We start from the raw sequence: 20,284 nt of genomic DNA, 5'->3' as shown, positions 1-20,284 counted from the left end.
CCCCACTCCTCCAGACCCCTCCCTCAACCCCCACTCCTCCAGACCCCTCCCTCAACCCCCACTCCTCCAGACCCCTCCCTCAACCCCCACTCCTCCAGACCCCTCCCTCAACCCCCACTCCTCCAGACCCCTCCCTCAACCCCCACTCCTCCAGACCCTCAGCCCCCACTCCTCCAGACCCCTCCCTCAACCCCCACTCCTCCAGACCCTCCCCCACTCCACTCCCCCCACCTGTAGCCTGCCCTACATTACATACTCCTGATCATTAGTCACAGTCAACAGTGTTGGGAAGGATCCTAACAGTGAATTGATGGATATAGCCATCATTGTGGCTTAAGATTCTTTGTTTGTAGCTAACAGTCTGCCAGTTTACATCCGCTTTCACCCCATTCTGTGTTTAAATTGTTCTCAGCAAGTGTCGAATATCTCTGTTTCTCTCACGTTCAAAATGAAAGTCTTTTAGAATGTATCACGCACCGGAATTGCCCAAAACATTCAACTATCAACCCCCCGCATTCACCCCAAGACCAACAATTCACAACAAATCCCTAAAAATCCTTTGGTCTACATGTGTAATCTGGTCATCGTTCGAGGCTTGTGACAATTGTGTATATGATTGTCAGGAAGGCTATTACCACGAGCTCCACTGACGTGGTTTATATCAGATTGTGGTGAGTGTGTGTCTCGATCCCCGTCCACGGGAACACCTCCCACCCTTCCCGTCATTTACGTTACAAAAGATCTTCCTGTTCCTGGCCTGTGACTGGTGTGGTCACAGCCTCTCACTCTCAACACACACGCGCTCTCTTCTAGAAAGCTGCCACAAATTCCTACAAGCATCTGTACAGGGAGGATGAACGAGAAAGATGGTGTTGTGGACGTGATCAGTGGTGGTTCAGCATGCAGTCGCTTTCACACTAGAGATGTCAGTGTGTACACGCATGATAGGTGTGCACTCTGTAAATGAATAGTTAGTAACGTACAGGATATGTAAATGTCTATATTTAATGATTGTCGTGCAGTGTGCACTTATTCTGAGGAGTAATGTAACACATTATCCATCCTCTCACACCACCTAAGATCATCGTAAAATCTTCTGGATTACTTTGTGTCTATCTACCTTCTGTCTATTAGTCAAATTATGCTTTTTATAAACTGCATAGCCACGAAATATCGTAAAATCTCATTTTGCATACATCGACTACCTATCCTATCCTACCGGTAGCCTATCGACTACTAGGTTTATGAAAAGGCATTATAGCCTATATTTCACAAACTCATATACTCTGATCATATGTGGGTTCATTGTTTATACACGTGTTACCAACAATACCAGGGCATTGTCCACATATAAGCCTAGTATAGGGATATGGGCTCAGACACTCACCCAAACTTGGCCGTGTTCGGTCAAGGTTTTCATCAAATTAACACTAGCATTGATGCCTGGCAATTTCTTTCCTGTGTTAGTTAATCATAAGGCTGGTGGAGTTGCTTTTAAATATCAGGCATTCACAGAACGTCGGGTTTAACAATTGTCGAACTCCTAAATTCAACGTAACGTTCAGGTGGTTGCTGTAGCCTATTTTCTTATCCCTTATTCTAGCCTTTCATGGGAACCTAGTGTCGGGGCTAGATTCACGAAAGCACTTACGCAAGCACTTACGAACGTGTACATCTTTCCTCAATCTTTGACGGCTTTGGTTACATTTATTAAACAGTTTACAAGCATGAAAACTTCCCATTCAACTGTTGTTATTGTTATAAACAGCCTCCTGGTGCTTCGGAGCTCATTAACTGTTTAATAATTGTAAACAAAGCCGCCAAAGATTGAGAAAAGATGTACAGGTTCGTAAGTGTTTGTGTAAGTGCTTTCGTGAATCTGGCTCCAGGATAGCGCAGGAAAGCCTAGTTTTGGAACGACAGTTGATTGTATACTGGTTACAGTTGCCGCCGGGACAGAACAACTGAGCAGACTTTCTTTCACATGATGTCTATGTTCACCTAGCAGTGAAATAGGTACTTGGGAGTTAGACCGATGTTGTGGATTGAATCGTGTGTGTGTAGCTATTTGTGCCTGCGGGACGGAGCTCTTGGACCCCAACTTTCTAACCGTCGGTTGTCAAAAATATGGAAAAGGAATGGCTAGTGGGCGGGGCATTACCGTGCTAGACCTCTCACTTGACCGCACTCATAGTTGGCACGTCACTGTTAATACTTCACAGTTGGTACGTCACTGTTAATACTTCACAGTTGACACGTCACTGTTAATACTTCACAGTTGGCACGTCACTGTTAATACTTCACAGTTGGCACGTCACTGTTAATACTTCACAGTTGGCACGTCACTGTTAATACTTCACAGTTGGCACGTCACTGTTAATACTTCACAGTTGGCACGTCACTGTTAATACTTCACAGTTGGCACGTCACTGTTAATACTTCACAGTTGACACGTCACTGTTAATACTTCACAGTTGGCACGTCACTGTTAATACTTCACAGTTGGCACGTCACTGTTAATACTTCACAGTTGGCACGTCACTGTTAATACTTCACAGTTGGCACGTCACTGTTAATACTTCACAGTTGGCACGTCACTGTTAATACTTCACAGTTGGCACGTCACTGTTAATACTTCACAGTTGGCACGTCACTGTTAATACTTCACAGTTGGCACGTCACTGTTAATACTTCACAGTTGGCACGTCACTGTTAATACTTCACAGTTGGCACGTCACTGTTAATACTTCACAGTTGGCACGTCACTGTTAATACTTCACAGTTGGCACGTCACTGTTAATACTTCACAGTTGGCACGTCACTGTTAATACTTCACAGTTGGCACGTCACTGTTAATACTTCACAGTTGGCACGTCACTGTTAATACTTCACAGTTGGCACGTCACTGTTAATACTTCACAGTTGGCACGTCACTGTTAATACTTCACAGTTGGCACGTCACTGTTAATACTTCACAGTTGGCACGTCACTGTTAATACTTCACAGTTGGCACGTCACTGTTAATACTTCACAGTTGGCACGTCACTGTTAATACTTCACAGTTGGCACGTCACTGTTAATACTTCACAGTTGGCACGTCACTGTTAATACTTCACAGTTGGCACGTCACTGTTAATACTTCACAGTTGGCACGTCACTGTTAATACTTCACAGTTGGCACGTCACTGTTAATACTTCACAGTTGACACGTCACTGTTAATACTTCACAGTTGGCACGTCACTGTTAATACTTCACAGTTGGCACGTCACTGTTAATACTTCACAGTTGGCACGTCACTGTTAATACTTCACAGTTGGCACGTCACTGTTAATACTTCACAGTTGGCACGTCACTGTTAATACTTCACAGTTGGCACGTCACTGTTAATACTTCGCAGTTGGCACGTCACTGTTAATACTTCGCAGTTGGCACGTCACTGTTAATACTTCGCAGTTGGCACGTCACTGTTAATACTTCGCAGTTGGCACGTCACTGTTAATACTTCGCAGTTGGCACGTCACTGTTAATACTTCGCAGTTGGCACGTCACTGTTAATACTTCGCAGTTGACACGTCACTGTTAATACTTCGCAGTTGACACGTCACTGTTAATACTTCGCAGTTGACACGTCACTGTTAATACTTCGCAGTTGACACGTCACTGTTAATACTTCGCAGTTGACACGTCACTGTTAATACTTCGCAGTTGACACGTCACTGTTAATACTTCGCAGTTGACACGTCACTGTTAATACTTCGCAGTTGACACGTCACTGTTAATACTTCGCAGTTGACACGTCACTGTTAATACTTCGCAGTTGACACGTCACTGTTAATACTTCGCAGTTGACACGTCACTGTTAATACTTCGCAGTTGACACGTCACTGTTAATACTTCGCAGTTGACACGTCACTGTTAATACTTCGCAGTTGACACGTCACTGTTAATACTTCGCAGTTGACACGTCACTGTTAATACTTCGCAGTTGACACGTCACTGTTAATACTTCGCAGTTGACACGTCACTGTTAATACTTCGCAGTTGACACGTCACTGTTAATACTTCGCAGTTGACACGTCACTGTTAATACTTCGCAGTTGACACGTCACTGTTAATACTTCGCAGTTGACACGCCACTGTTAATACTTCGCAGTTGACACGCCACTGTTAATACTTCAGTTATATATACTGTTACTACTTCACACATATATATATATATATATATATATATATATATATATATATATATATATATATATATATATATATATATATATATATATATATATTAGTATATTTTGGTAGCAGTCTTTCCTGTAGACATATATTATTAAATATGACCGAAAAAGTAAGATTAATAATTCTAACACGAATTTTCTCAATCTTTCGTACATTACGCTTCACTGTTGGAGGTAAATCAAAAATTAATTCTCCAAAATTCATTTTTATTTCTAGACTAGAAATAAAAATGAATTTTGGAGAATTAATTTTTGATTTACCTCCAACAGTGAAGCGTAATGTACGAAAGATTGAGAAAATTCGTGTTAGAATTATTAATCTTACTTTTTCGGTCATATTTAATAATATATGTCTACAGGAAAGACTGCTACCAAAATATACTAATATATATATATATATATATATATATATATAACAAAGTGAGCCAAGGGAAAGCGGTACATCGGTGTATCACGTTTAATGATCCGAGGCGCCCATTGGTCGGATTTCCAGCTTCAGTGACGTCACACGCTGGGAAGAAACCTGGAGCTGAAAAGGTGTTCGTAATTTGGGTGGAGGGCTAGGAGGGTTTAAGGTGTGTTAGTGGCCGTGTTGAGGATGGTAGAGTGATAGTCTGTGGAGGCGCGAACTATATATCCTTAACTCGAAAGGGTTCACACCCAAGCAACCTAGGTTTTATATACACACACACACACTCACAAATGGAATGCATTAGGCAGTGATGTGGTGGAGGCTGACTCTATACACAGTTTCAAGTGTAGATATGATAGAGCCCAGTAGGCTCAGGAATCTGTACACCTGTTGATTGACAGTTGAGAGGCGGGACTGAAGAGCCAGAGCTCAATCCCCGCAAGCACAATTAGGTGAGTACACACACACACAGTGGCCTCGCGGCTGAGTGGATAGCGCTCGGGGTCGTAGTCCTACGGGCCCGGGTTCGATTCCCGGCCGAGGCGGAAACAAATGGGCAAAGTTTCTTTGTCCCTGATGCTCCCGTTCACTTAGCAGTAAATAGGTACCTGGGAGTTAGACAATTGCTACGGGCTGCTTCCTGAGGATGTGTGTGTGTGTGTGTGTGTGTGTGTGTGTGTGTGTGTGTGTGTGTGTGTGTGTACTCACCTAGTTGTGTTTGCGGGGGTTGAGCTCTGGCTCTTTGGTCCCGCCTCTCAACCGTCAATCAACAGGTGTACAGATTCATGAGCCTATCGGGCTCTGTCATATCTACACTTGAAACTGTGTATGGAGTCAGCCTCCACCACATCACTTCCTAATGCATTCCATTTGTCAACCACTCTGACACTAAAAAAGTTCTTTCTAATATCTCTGTGGCTCATTTGGGCACTCAGTTTCCACCTGTGTCCCCTTGTGCGTGTTCCCCTTGTGTTAAATAGACTATGTGTGTGTGTGTGTGTGTGTGTGTGTATTCACCTAGTTGTGTTTGCGGGGGTTGAGCTTTGCTCTTTCGGCCCGCCTCTCAACTGTCAATCAACTGTTTACTAACTTACCAGTCTCCGTGGTGTAGTGGTAAGACACTCGTCTGGCGTTCCGCGAGCGCTATGTCATGGGTTCGTATCCTGGCCGGGGAGGATTTACTGGGCGCAAATCCTTAACTGTAGCCTCTGTTTAACTCAACAGTAAAATGTGTACTTGGTTGTAACAACGATTCTTCGCGGCGGGGATCGTATTCCAGGGACCTGCCCGAAACGCTACGCGTACTAGTGGCTGTACAAGAATGTAACAACTCTTGTATATATCTCAAAAAAAAAAAACTACTTTTTTCCCCCCACACACCTTAGGGAAGTAGCCCGTGACAGCTGATTAACTCCCAGGTACCTATTTACTGCTAGGAAACAGGGGCATTCAGGGTGAAAAAAACTTTGCCCATTTGTTTCTGCCTCATGCGGGAATCGAACCGGCACCACAGAATTAAGAGTCCTGCGCGCTGTCCACCAGGCTACTAGGCCCCTGTGTGTGTGTGTGTGTAAGTGTGTGTTAGAGAAATATATGTAGTAGACACGAGAGGAAAAATAGATGGGTAGAAAGATGGGATCCAAGAGCCAATAGGTCGATTTTTTTTAGGCACAAATAACTAATATTTGTGCCTAAATACACATTGCACCCCATAAATCCACATACTTTAACACAAACATATGTTAATTTAAACTTACAGTGCTGGACACTGTTAGCCACAACTTCACAGAGCCAAGTATTGTGCCTCAAAACTTTGTGTCACGTTTCAGCGTATTAACGGTGAGAGGGTGGAGGGGGGGGGGGGGTAGTGGGGGAGGGGATGAATCACGTGAAACTGGACTGGACGTAACCGGAAGCGACAATGTGATTTTTACGAGCACCAGGACCTTCTCTTGTCTGAAGCCTGTAAACATTGAGGCGCTCATGGTGAGTAACACCATTAGTGGAAATCATGGGAAATATCAGCTAACACTTTTGGTGGTGAGTAACCAAATCTCATAGAGTAATATGTGTAAAAAATCTCTCGAGAAAAGACAATGGCGGCCTCCATGATAGTATCACTTCAATTATTATCTAAAATAACGCATTCTGAGACCACCAGCACAACGGCTACAATGCAGCTATACACAATTTCGGTGGAAACACCTTACGTTAGAGCGGATCCTATACTGACCTTGCCCTGGACGTTGTGGAAGCTCTCTCGCTCTTCGGCTATTGGGCTGGGGACCCGAACTCTGAACCGCAAGAGGCCGCGGGTATTGAGGAGAGGTCGCATGACTCCCGGAAGAGCAGCCGATGTGTACACGTACTGGTCGAGCACGTCTTGGCGGCGTCGGAGACCAGGTCAAGTGTACACCACAGTTAAATATGTAGTTCTTCACAGTTGAATAAATGTGAAATCTGAATTGATTCAGAAAACTTAAAATGTTTAATGCGAGTTGCAGTATCATGAATTGGAAGTTGACGAGTGCAGGAAGGCTTTACAAGCTACCGGTGAGCGCCAACAAATGGAGATTGTCGTTGAAATGCCAACTCGACGGAGAAGGGCCACGCAAAAAAACCAGCAACTATTGATTTCGTGATTTCGTGGACGGCCTGAAGGCTGAAGATATCGTCGTTTACCCTCGAGGCGCAAGATCTGTAGTAACCAAGTAACTTTGCAGTGTGTAGTGGCCGATGTACTTGAACCCTTCTTGTAAACTTGTATCTAATATCTCTCGTAGACTGTCTTGTATCAACCTTGGTTGATATCACAAGCAAGCAACTTGTCTTCGAACAGTCGGCGCTCCGGTCGGTGTGTCTTGCTAGCGTCACCGCCAGTACAACAAGGAGGTCTGGCAAACAGCCGCCTGCCACAGGATGTGTTTCAGAGTGGTGGACAGTCCAGGAAGGGCTGACACGTCAGGTGTGGCTGCTGCTGTGAGGAAGCCTTTGTAAGGAGCCTCATGCCCTCATACATCCTCTATCCCTTGCTAACACTCAGGCCAAAATAACATTTTACTCGAAGAAATGTAACAAACATAATTGTCATTTTATAATATAGAAATACAGATGAATCAAATCGATCATAAATGTGGAAATTGTAAGAGTAGGCTTGTCTCTACGCAGGGATTAAGCTGATGGAGCACAAAGCTATACAAGGCGATGGTGCGCAGTTGTAGGGCATCGAGACCATGAGGAGACACCTCTTCCCAGCCGACTCAACTCCCCCCTTGACCATAACTGTCGGTGTACACACCTCTATGGCTTCATATGCAACAGGTGTGTATTATCCTCAGAGCAAGATTAAGCACGAGAAAAATCCAAGACAGTGTACGAGCATCTGCCACCATGTAGCCACTTCTCTTTCCCTGCCTTATAATCTAACTCCAGTATCTACTACAATTATCTCCCCACTCTGCTTCATATTGTGGCACTGGCACTATATAATTATTTTGTTTGTAATTGGACAATTGAAATATCAATCCTCCAAAATTCATTTTTATTTATGGTCCGACGCCTGAACCCGTTTCGTAATTCTCATTACATTTTCAAAGACTTAGTTTACACATACAAATTCATCGTACTTATACTCGCTTTTGGGTGAGGTGATATGGCGCAAAAGTTTTGGGTGAGGTGACAAACACAAGACAGAACACAAAACAATGGGTATAAATTGGGTATGAAAACTTAAGAATGGAAGTAACTGCAGAAGGCCTATTGTCCCATACCTCCTCTTCCTGCTTCTATTTTGGTTCGGGGTCTTGAAGTGGGTAGAATATAGTTATACTTTAATTGGCTGTTGAATTTTTTATGTGTAGTGCCTCGCTGATGTTGAGCCTCCTGTTATTGCTATATCTATCAATGATTTCTGTGTTGTTTGTTAAGATTTCTCTGGTGATGGTCTGGTTGTGAGAAGAGATCATATGTTCCTTAATGGAGCCCTGTTTTTTGTGCATAGTTAATCGCCTAGAAAGAGACGTTGCTGTCTTGCCTATATACTGAGTTCTTTGGTGCTTACAGTCCCCAAGTGGGCATTTGAAGACATAGACGACGTTGGTTTCCTTCAAGGCGTTCTGTTTGGTGTCTGGGAAGTGTACTCCTCTTGTACCTGTCTGGGCAGTCACTATTGGCATTGAGGCACATTCCTATGTTTGTTTCCTTAGTGCAGACTGCAGTGTGGAAGCCTTCGCTCCTTTCCGTGACTGTTACATCTAGAAAGGGCAGCTTCCGATCATTCTCCATCCCGTAATTGAAACTCAACACAGAATTCCGCTCAAATGCCTCCTTCAGCTGCTGCAGATGTCTGGCATCAGGTTCCTGTGTAAAAATGTCAACATACCTGCAGTATATGGCGGGTTTCAAGTCCATGTCAACTATGACCCTCTGTTCGATGATACCCATGTAGAAGTGCGCAAACAGGACACCTAGGGGAGAACCCATGGCGACCCCATCTACTTGCTTATACATGTGCCCATCAGGGCTCAAGAAGGGTTCCTCTTTACTGCAGGCTTGGAATGGTTTTCTTAGTATGTTTTCTGGTATGTCAAGAGGAGTGCAAGCCGGATCACGATACACTCTGTCCGTTATCATCCCGATTGTTTCATCGTTGGTAAACAATGACTCTACATCCAACGAGGTTCTTATTTCCGTGGCCCGTGCTCCCCGCAGTAAGTCAACAAATTCCTTTGGAGACTTCAGGCTGAAAGCACATGGTACATAAGGAGTCAGCAAGCCATTGAGTCGCTTTGCCAGTCGGTACGTGGGTGTGGGTATCTGGCTGATGATTGGCTGAAGTGGGTTTCCAGGCTTATGGGTCTTGACATTTCCATACGCATACCCAGCTTTGTATTCCCCAATAACCTTTGGCAGGTGGCGTCTGGATTTCTTGGCGTTCACAGTTTTGTTCAATGTTTACCTTCGTTTTCAATTCAAGGAGGACCTATGGCGATTCCACGACCCAGAGATGGCTTCTTAAACCTTGCTGGAATCAACCTCACTGAGGACCTTTGGCAGGTGGAGTCCGGATTTCTTGGCATTCAGAATTTCGATCAATCTGTTTACCTTCGTTATCAATTCGGCTGTAGTGTCTTCGTTATCCTTTGAAATTTAGTTTGGTCAGAGAGTATGAGGCTCATTTTTGCCAGATATTCGTCCTTTTGTAAGAATAACATATATTGGCGACTTGTCACCTCTCCTGACGACTATCTCCTTGTTCTCACGAAGGCTCTTAGCTGCCGCTTTGAGCTCGGGGGACAGTATGGTGCTTCTGTAGTTGCCTTGAATCTTTCCTCCTGCAATAAGTTCTGTTTGCAAGGTGTCTTTAGAGATAACCTTCTTTTGCGTCTCAAGGTCTAATAAGTCGTCCAATAAGATCTTCAACTTCACTTTCCGGACCATCTCACTTGGTCTGGACATAACGTGACAGTTTATATCCAGATTTCATAGTGATTTGGTCCTCAGTGAGGTTGATTCCAGCAAGGTTTAAGAAGCCATCTCTGGGTCGTGGAATCGCCATAGGTCCTCCTTGAATTGAAAACGAAGGTAAATATACCTTCTATATACTGTGTATATATATATAATATATATACAGTATTTATATATAAGCTAAAAAAAATCCAGGAAGGGGGTGGTTGGATAAAAGAACATAGAAACAGTATTGGAGGAGACCTAAAAATCCCCTCTTGCAAGTTACAGAAACGACATAATTTCGACATGTAGTACAATACGCATCATTTTCTCGGGTTGATGAAGCTGCCTTTTAACTCTTTGTTGGAGCTGTTAAATGAGATCTGAGTGAAGACTAGTTACACTGGGAATAGCCAGTGCTGAGGGACCAATATATTGTTTTTAAAAGTTGTTCAATGTCAACCAATATTTCAATGTCAACCAATATTTTTTGACTAGTTGTATATGAAAAGGGCTGCAATTGTTCCAAGTTTCAGTACTGCAGCCTAAATAGAAAGGGAGATTTAATTTTTTTTCAACGAATATTACACATTTTCAAGTGTGTATATACAACCACACGTTTCAGATATAATCATTCTATGACACTTTTCTGACACATTAGCATATAATAAAGGATCTGAGGCCGGGGATTTTCCAAAACATGTTTAGTTTTCCTAATTCAAATAGTCAAAGTTCCCCCCCCCCCCCCCAAAAAAAAAAAATGCAAATGTAACATGTTTATTGCTATTATAAAATCAATAAATGAACTTAGGATAAAACGCCGGCCGCAGATTTTAGACATAAACTTTACACATAAGGTGTAAGTTTCATGTAAATTGAATAAAAAATTAAAAAGTTATATGAACGTTTATGTTACTTGAAATAAATAAGTAAAAAATAAAGTCGAAGGTGCTGCCATCTGTGGCTGAGGTTGACATTAACCAATTTCCTCCAAAATTGGCACCCTTACAGATAGGCTTACGTGCAGTCAGGTGTATAAGTTTCATGCAAATCGTCCAATAAACAAATACGAAAAATAAAATTGAAAAAAAAAAAAAATTGAACTTAATTTTTTATAATAAAACTAATTATAATTGTTTTAATATGTTATTGTGATAGCTGAGAGTCATAGACATGATTTCAGTTGACACTTGTGTTTGATAATCGTTTTTGACCATTTTGGAAAAATTTTGATACATAATTAATTTTTTTCCTCCCTATGTTACGATGCTGAGACTTGGACCAGATGAAATCCTTTTCATATATAACTCGTCAAAAAAAAGTTTGAATTCGAAGAATTTAAAAACTATCTATTTTCCCCTTAGTTATAGAGTTGGGGTAGGACGGAGTTGGGCTAGGATATAGAATTACCGGAATAGGGTACCACGTTAATTGGACAAGATACGGAACTACCGGTAGAGGATACCGGGTTAATGGGCTACGCTACGACATTACCGGAATTAGATACCTTGTATTTGGTATAGCTTATGCTCTTACTAAGTACCTTACTAGCCTTCTAAGTAACCTAACAATGAATTTCTTAAGTTCAATTATTTATACTGTGATCCTTTTTCCTACCTGGGGGGTGTCTGAAAGTTTTAAATATTGACTTAAGTGTGGAAAACTTAGCAGTAAAGAGTTGATGCAAGGCATGTAATATATAGAATATAAAAATAATATACATTCATAAATAATATATGAAGCCAAAATTAAAATCGATTATATGAAGCCAAATTAATATATAAAGCCAAATTAAAATCGAATATATATATATATATAATATTAGTAATAGTAAAGCCTAATCATGCGAGGAATTGTATTGAAACAACGTAATATTCAGAGGCTTAATTTAACAGCACGTTATTCCTCATTGGAAGGCAGTGACAAGATAGTGTCAACATAGGTAGTAGAGACAATAGTCCACAAGAGACAGTAGCACCATTGTAGATACACTGGACATTCTACACTAGTTCCCTACTCTACCAGCGTGTGTGTGAGGGCTGCTCATAGCTCTACCACACCACAAACAAGCGTCTACGAAGCCTACTGCTACACTGTTATAGAGGAAGCAGCTTTAAACCTTGCTTGTAACAATGAAGTCAAAAGCTCTACCCATACCTGGCCAGCACACGAGGTTGACTATTTAAAAAAATAACAGCAAAGCGTGTAGGGGGAAGGGGGCTAATAGGCTAATAATAATTCAAAAAATCCAGTAGGCTTTCCTTAAAAAAATTTAGGTTTCCTCACCAGAGGTTTGTTCACATCGAACATTAAACAAATAATATTGTCAAATGTCCATCCTACCAACTGAAATACAAATGGTATGCCTATGTAGGGGATGAGTATAGGCTGCTATAGCTGTGTAAGGGTACACAGAGAATTCATGCTGATGGGTCCTGCCAGGACTACTAGCCAGCGTGCCCCTGCATTTGACCTGTAAATTGCAGTTTCAAATATAATGCCGTAAGCTCATACAATAATTACGGAGACTAGTGGCCGACCTTGGGGTTGATGTTGAGTCTGAGGAAGGAGCGCTGACGGGGTAGTCCGTTGGGCAGGTCATGGTCGGTACTCTGGAAGTTGGCCAGACGGGGTTATACACCATGGTACTACCGGGTACTCCCGGGTACTACCGGGTACTCCCGGGTACTGCCTACACCCCAGTCATTAACACCAGTCTACAATACCAAGTGAAATACGAAAGGAAGTACCAACAGTTTACAACAGAAAACATTATAAATGAACAAATCCACAAGGGCCGTGACGAGGATTCGAACCTGCGTCCAAGAGCATCCCAGACACTGCTTTAATCGTCTGAGTCTCAGTCGATTAAACCAGCGATTCGAATCCTGAGGTTCGAATCCTCGTCGCGGCCCTTGTAGATTTGTTCATTTGATGCGTCACGCTATTGTGATTTCTGTGTGTAAAGCGCAATAATTACGTCGCCTGATTATATTAGGTAAGGAAATACAAATAAGATATTAACTATGTGTGAGATACTAAGTGAATGATGATTGTTTCAGGTGTGGGGGAGTCAGAGACCGTCTTGCAGCCACGATGATCCGTCTCCGTCTGAGTGTACTGTAAGTATACACAGCGGAGTATCTAGTAAACTGTCTTTTTGGAAACGAATCAGACCCCCAGACACACTTGAAGATGTATGACCACAGACCACATTCATCACTAACTTCTACCACCAACGGGGTATTCATGCCCGTGCTGCCTCTTGTGGTGGCTTAATCTTCACCAACAGAATACCAAGATTACATACGCATGCGCACACGGACGTATGTACGTCTCCAGCACAGTTATCAGAGATTATTACCTAATAGATGTACACCAGACTTGGGAATCAGTGTATGTACGTAAACTATAATAGCAGAGGTGCTAAACTATATAGCAGAGGTGCCATGGGCACAATCAGAGAACACTGTATGAACATCAGAGGTCCACGATTGTTCAACGTCCTCCCAGCGAGCATCAGAAATATTACAGGAACAACTGTGGACATCTACAAGAGGAAACTAGATTGTTTCCTTCAAGGAGTGCCGGACCAACCGGGATGTGGTGGGTATGTGGGCCTGCGGGCCGCTCCAAGCAACAGCCTAGTGGACCAAACTCTCACAAGTCAAGTCTGGCCTCGGGCCGGGCTTGGGGAGTAGAAGAACTCCCAGAACCCCATCAACCAGGTATCAACCAGGTATAATATTTCATCTATCTGGCATGACGGGGGATGCAAACTTGCGCCCAGAAAAGGACGAGATGGAATTTGTAAGTTGAGGAACGAGACACATGGAGATATGAATCAAGTGACCATGCAAGACTGCAGGAGTCATAGTTACACGAGTGATGAGACCTCTCAATGAGGTACAGCTGATCCTCTTAAGTGAGGGGTGGAGGCAGCCCCACAGTGACGCCTGGTTGTATGGGGCAGCACCACAACCTGGCGTGCAGGTGACGGTTGTACCTAGGGAGGGGGGGCGGGGTTGTACCTTGGCAACCCGTTCTCGCAAATTCGTAAAGTCAATATTGACTTATTAACTACGTGCATAGGTGATATACTAAACATAATAGATACCCTTAAAAAGATTCATAGAAAACACCGACCTTACCTAACCTTGTTAGTATCTTAAGATAAGCATCTTATTGCTTCGTAATTACAATTATTACTTAACCTAGACCTATTATAGGTTACCTTGGGGGTATGGGTAGGAGACAGGAAGTATGGTATACCACACTAGGAGACAGGAACCTGCTAAGTTGAGCCAAGTCCCGCTAGCCAAAGGCGAGGGTGTCCGCGCGCTCACCCATCCAGTGCTTGGTTTAAACTAATTGACTGATTTCCCAAGGCAGCCATCAGCCCTGCCGCGTAAATCTCTTTCCCAGATACAAATACCGTACGGACCAGTCTCACTTGGACTGGTCCGTACAACAGCCTCGCTTCTTGTAGGTTGGTGTTCCATCCTGGATGGTTGAGGGGATGGAAGTCGTTCCGTCCCAAACGCAATACAGTCGTACTGGCTTAGTGCCTTCTCCTCGTTCTCTCACCTAATACGAGTAATGTACTAAATACTAGTAATACTTAGCACCTAATACTCGGGAGGTTATCTCTTCTTGAGGTTATCTTGAGATGATTTCGGGGCTTTTTAGTGCCCCGCGGCCCGGTCCTCGACCAGGCTTCCACCCCCAGGAAGCAGCCCGTGACAGCTGACTAACACCCAGGTACCTATTTTACAGGGGCATAGGGTGAAAGAAACTCTGCCCATTGTTTCTCGCCGGCGCCCGAGATCGAACCCAGGACCACAGGATCACAAGTCCAGCGTGCTGTCCGCTCGGCCGCCCGGCTCCCCTGGAGTATATACAGCTTGGGAGTACCATAAAGGTACTCCCAAGTACCTGTATGTCTACTAGATGTTGTTGTTGCTGTTTTAGATTCAACTACTCGGAACGAAAAGTTCCCAGTAGCACGGGCTATGGTGAGCCCGTAGTGGACTTACCCGGCACAGGAACGGGGCTGTGGCTGGTAGACGAACAGAAGCATCAGGTGAAAGGTAACGGGTGCAATCGTGTCCTGCCTGGGATTGAACCCAAGTCCCTGGAGTGTGAGCCGGGAATGGCTACCACGCTGGCATGTAAGGTTGTTGTTGTTGTTGTTAAAGATTCGCTACCTGGAATGTAAAATTCCAAGTAGCACGGGCTATGGTGATCCCGTAGGCCTTGTAAGGTATCAGGTAAGGCGATACAACAGAGGAAGGGAAGTACTGTAGGTAGAGAGTACGGTAGTCGAGAGCAAGAAAGACATCTTTCATCATTTGTATAACATTTTGACATTGACCTTTCAAGCGTGGGTGTACTTGACCCTGTGCCAGGTCCCATGTGTCACCCAGGCGGGGGTGCCAACTGGGGTGCCAGAAGAGGGCTTCTAAACAGCGGGTGCCAATCAAGGATACTAACTGCCGTTACTATTTTTATTAAATAAAAGAAGGTACATTGGGTTTCTGAGCTTACATAACATTGGTTATCTTGAGATGATTTCGGGGCTTTTTAGTGTCCCCGCGGCCCGGTCCTCGACCAGGCCTCCACCCCCAGGAAGCAGCCCGTGACAGCTGATTAACACCCAGGTACCTATTTTACAGGGGCATAGGGTGAAAGAAACTCTGCCCATTGTTTCTCGCCGGCGCCTGGGATCGAACCCAGGACCACAGGATCACAAGTCCAGCGTGCTGTCCGCTCGGCCGCCCGGCTCCCCTGTGTTCTTATATTCTTGTAAAGTATAACAATATATCACCCACACTATAATCACTCAACACAAAGATCTCAATACCTCGACGAATACTTAAATATCTTTAATATATTTTACTTATAATTAAAGTGGTAACTCAGTTTCCGAAGCGCCATGAGGTTGTTTATAACGATAACAACCAATGGCTGGCAAGTTTCCTACCTCGTAAACTGTTTAATAAATACCACCTCTGGTTCAAGTGTAGGGACCCATAGCTTCGGAGAAGAAAATAAAGAGTACTCGGAGAAAACCTTGTGGATCCTCTCTGAACACTTTGATATTTTCTTATCCTACCCGCCGCTGTGATTGAGGAAAGATGTACATGTTTCTTAAATGGCCACGTTAAGCGCTTGGCGAGTCCTGGATCACACATACGCTTAAAATTAGACCTCAGGAGGACATGTATCTGTATGGCCTACCTGCCCATCTTCCGTCTCCGGGGTTATCCCTGCCTGGGATAACCCTTAGCAGACCCAGTTTAGGGGTCCTGGGAAACTCCCCAGGGGCTCTCGGGTCCGATAGTGGAGACCCTTGCGTCCCCTCTCGCTTAAGCAATGTTTTCTCCTTTTTGTCATCCACCGTGATGTCATCCAGTGGTGACGTGATGTACACAGGACGTCATGCAGGGATGACATCATGTAGCAACAGGTGGGTGCATGAGTAACGCTATACACCATAGTGACGGCAAAGTTCTCACCGCCCTCTGGCGGCCAGCTAGGGAAGTGACCTCATTGAAAAGTACAAGTACGAAACTAAAGTGAGAAAGAAAGATGGAGACAAAGATAGAGTACAAGATACAAACCACAATAGTCAGAAAAGCAACAATATTAACACTTTGATCATCGGAGATTCGAACTGAAGCGTCAGAAGTATGAGACAGTTGACGTACCGTGCAACACTATATTAGCACCAACAACAGCCTGGTGGACCAAACACTCTCAAGTCAAGCCTGGCCTCGGGCCGGGCTTGGGGAGTAGAAGAACTCCCAGAACCCCATCAACCAGGTATAATATTTCTGTATAGAGACCTATGTGCTAGCAGGGCCCCTTCTCCTCCACATTACTTGTAAATAATAATGGGACATGTTACGACTTCTACGGTGTTACGGTGCCTCGTCCCGCTCTACGGTGTGACGGTGCCTCGTCCCGCTCTACGGTGTTACGGTGCCTCGTCCCGCTCTACGGTGTTACGGTGCCTCGTCCCGCTCTACGGTGTTACGGTGCCTCGTCCCGCTCTACGGTGTTACGGTGCCTCGTCCCGCTCTACGGTGTTACGGTGCCTCGTCCCGCTCTACGGTGTTACGGTGCCTCGTCCCGCTCTACGGTGTGACGGTGCCTCGTCCCGCTCTACGGTGTTACGGTGCCTCGTCCCGCTCTACGGTGTTACGGTGCCTCGTCCCGCTCTACGGTGTTACGGTGCCTCGTCCCGCTCTACGGTGTTACGGTGCCTCGTCCCGCTCTACGGTGTTACGGTGCCTCGTCCCGCTCTACGGTGTTACGGTGCCTCGTCCCGCTCTACGGTGTTACGGTGCCTCGTCCCGCTATACGGTGTTACGGTGCCTCGTCCCGCTCTACGGTGTTACGGTGCCTCGTCCCGCTCTACGGTGTTACGGTGCCTCGTCCCGCTCTACGGTGTTACGGTGCCTCGTCCCGCTCTACGGTGTTACGGTGCCTCGTCCCGCTCTACGGTGTTACGGTGCCTCGTCCCGCTATACGGTGTTACGGTGCCTCGTCCCGCTCTACGGTGTTACGGTGCCTCGTCCCGCTCTACGGTGTTACGGTGCCTCGTCCCGCTCTACGGTGTTACGGTGCCTCGTCCCGCTCTACGGTGTTACGGTGCCTCGTCCCGCTCTACGGTGTTACGGTGCCTCGTCCCGCATACACTCACGCAATTTAGAAGTATCTTCACTACAAGCTACACATTAGAGCCACGTATGTAAGAGCCTCGGGGCTCATACACTCATGCGCTATACAGCCATACACAATGTACACCTCAAACTGCACACTTGAGGCATACACCTGGCTTGACACCTGCAGCATCTGAAGACACACACACCTGGCTTGACACCTGCAGCATCTGAAGACACACACACCTGGCTTGACACCTGCAGCATCTGAAGACACACACACACCTGGCCTGACACCTGCAGCATCTGAAGACACACACACCTGGCCTGACACCTGCAGCATCTGAAGACACACACACCTGGCTTGACACCTGCAGCATCTGAAGACACACACACCTGGTCTGACACCTGCAGCATCTGAAGACACACACACCTGGCTTGACACCTGCAGCATCTGAAGACACACACACCTGGCCTGACACCTGCAGCATCTGAAGACACACACACACCTGGCTTGACACCTGCAGCATCTGAAGACACACACACCTGGCCTGACACCTGCAGCATCTGAAGACACACACACCTGGCCTGACACCTGCAGCATCTGAAGACACACACACCTGGCTTGACACCTGCAGCATCTGAAGACACACACACCTGGTCTGACACCTGCAGCATCTGAAGACACACACACCTGGCTTGACACCTGCAGCATCTGAAGACACACACACCTGGCCTGACACCTGCAGCATCTGAAGACACAAACACCTGGCTTGACACCTGCAGCATCTGAAGACACAAACACCTGGCTTGACACCTGCAGCATCTGAAGACACACACACCTGGCCTGACACCTGCAGCATCTGAAGACACAAACACCTGGCTTGACACCTGCAGCATCTGAAGACACACACACCTGGCCTGACACCTGCAGCATCTGAAGACACACACACCTGGCCTGACACCTGCAGCATCTGAAGACACACACACACCTGGCTTGACACCTGCAGCATCTGAAGACACACACACACCTGGCTTGACACCTGCAGCATCTGAAGACACACACACCTGGCCTGACACCTGCAGCATCTGAAGACACACACACACCTGGCTTGACACCTGCAGCATCTGAAGACACACACACACCTGGCTTGACACCTGCAGCATCTGAAGACACACACACACCTGGCTTGACACCTGCAGCATCTGAAGACACACACACCTGGCCTGACACCTGCAGCATCTGAAGACACACACACACCTGGCTTGACACCTGCAGCATCTGAAGACACACACACACCTGGCTTGACACCTGCAGCATCTGAAGACACACACACCTGGCTTGACACCTGCAGCATCTGAAGACACACACACACCTGGCTTGACACCTGCAGCATCTGAAGACACACACACACCTGGCTTGACACCTGCAGCATCTGAAGACACACACACACCTGGCTTGACACCTGCAGCATCTGAAGACACACACACCTGGCCTGACACCTGCAGCATCTGAAGACACACACACACCTGGCTTGACACCTGCAGCATCTGAAGACACACACACACCTGGCTTGACACCTGCAGCATCTGAAGACACACACACCTGGCCTGACACCTGCAGCATCTGAAGACACACACACACCTGGCTTGACACCTGCAGCATCTGAAGACACACACACACCTGGCTTGACACCTGCAGCATCTGAAGACACACACACCTGGCTTGACACCTGCAGCATCTGAAGACACACACACACCTGGCTTGACACCTGCAGCATCTGAAGACACACACACCTGGCCTGACACCTGCAGCATCTGAAGACACACACACCTGGCCTGACACCTGCAGCATCTGAAGACACACACACCTGGCCTGACACCTGCAGCATCTGAAGACACACACACCTGGCTTGACACCTGCAGCATCTGAAGACACACACACCTGGCCTGACACCTGCAGCATCTGAAGACGCACACACCTGGCCTGACACCTGCAGCATCTGAAGACACACACACCTGGCCTGACACCTGCAGCATCTGAAGACACACACACCTGGCTTGACACCTGCAGCATCTGAAGACACACACACCTGGCCTGACACCTGCAGCATCTGAAGACACACACACCTGGCCTGACACCTGCAGCATCTGAAGACACACACACCTGGCTTGACACCTGCAGCATCTGAAGACACACACACACCTGGCTTGACACCTGCAGCATCTGAAGACACACACACCTGGCTTGACACCTGCAGCATCTGAAGACACACACACCTGGCCTGACACCTGCAGTATCTGAAGACACACACACCTGGCTTGACACCTGCAGCATCTGAAGACACACACACCTGGCTTGACACCTGCAGCATCTGAAGACACACACACACCTGGCTTGACACCTGCAGCATCTGAAGACACACACACCTGGCTTGACTCCTGCAGCATCTGAAGACACACACACCTGGCCTGACACCTGCAGCATCTGAAGACAAACACCTGGCCAGACACCTGC

The 20,284-nt window shown here is 45.9% G+C and overlaps 2 protein-coding genes across 19 annotated transcripts in view; one reads left to right on the top strand and one right to left on the bottom strand.

The window, feature by feature from the left end:
• Positions 1-20,284, top strand: part of LOC123762740 (leucine-rich melanocyte differentiation-associated protein) — a 292,506-nt gene that overhangs the window by 8,540 nt on the left and 263,682 nt on the right. The window contains exon 2 of the mRNA XM_069332276.1: positions 13,162-13,221. The gene's annotated coding sequence lies outside the window, so the exon portion shown is untranslated. The remainder of the gene's footprint in view (positions 1-13,161; positions 13,222-20,284) is intronic.
• The window catches only part of LOC123762738 (uncharacterized), a 195,043-nt gene that overhangs the window by 29,244 nt on the left and 145,515 nt on the right, over positions 1-20,284 (bottom strand). For 12 of the 18 annotated variants that reach the window (XM_069332261.1, XM_069332260.1, XM_069332264.1 and 9 more), the window contains one exon: positions 12,640-12,711. The exons of 5 other annotated variants lie outside the window; for them this stretch is intronic. In XM_069332261.1, the coding sequence (XP_069188362.1) occupies positions 12,640-12,711 (72 nt within the window). Of the gene's footprint in view, positions 1-6,884; positions 7,002-12,639; positions 12,712-20,284 lie in introns of those variants that run through there. One more of the 18 variants, XM_045749484.2, reaches the window with a different exon arrangement.

The sequence above is a fragment of the Procambarus clarkii genome, chromosome 27 (genome assembly GCF_040958095.1).
Source record: "Procambarus clarkii isolate CNS0578487 chromosome 27, FALCON_Pclarkii_2.0, whole genome shotgun sequence".
In the NCBI taxonomy this organism is placed as follows: domain Eukaryota; kingdom Metazoa; phylum Arthropoda; class Malacostraca; order Decapoda; family Cambaridae; genus Procambarus; species Procambarus clarkii.
This window is presented reverse-complemented; position numbering and strand designations above follow the sequence as displayed.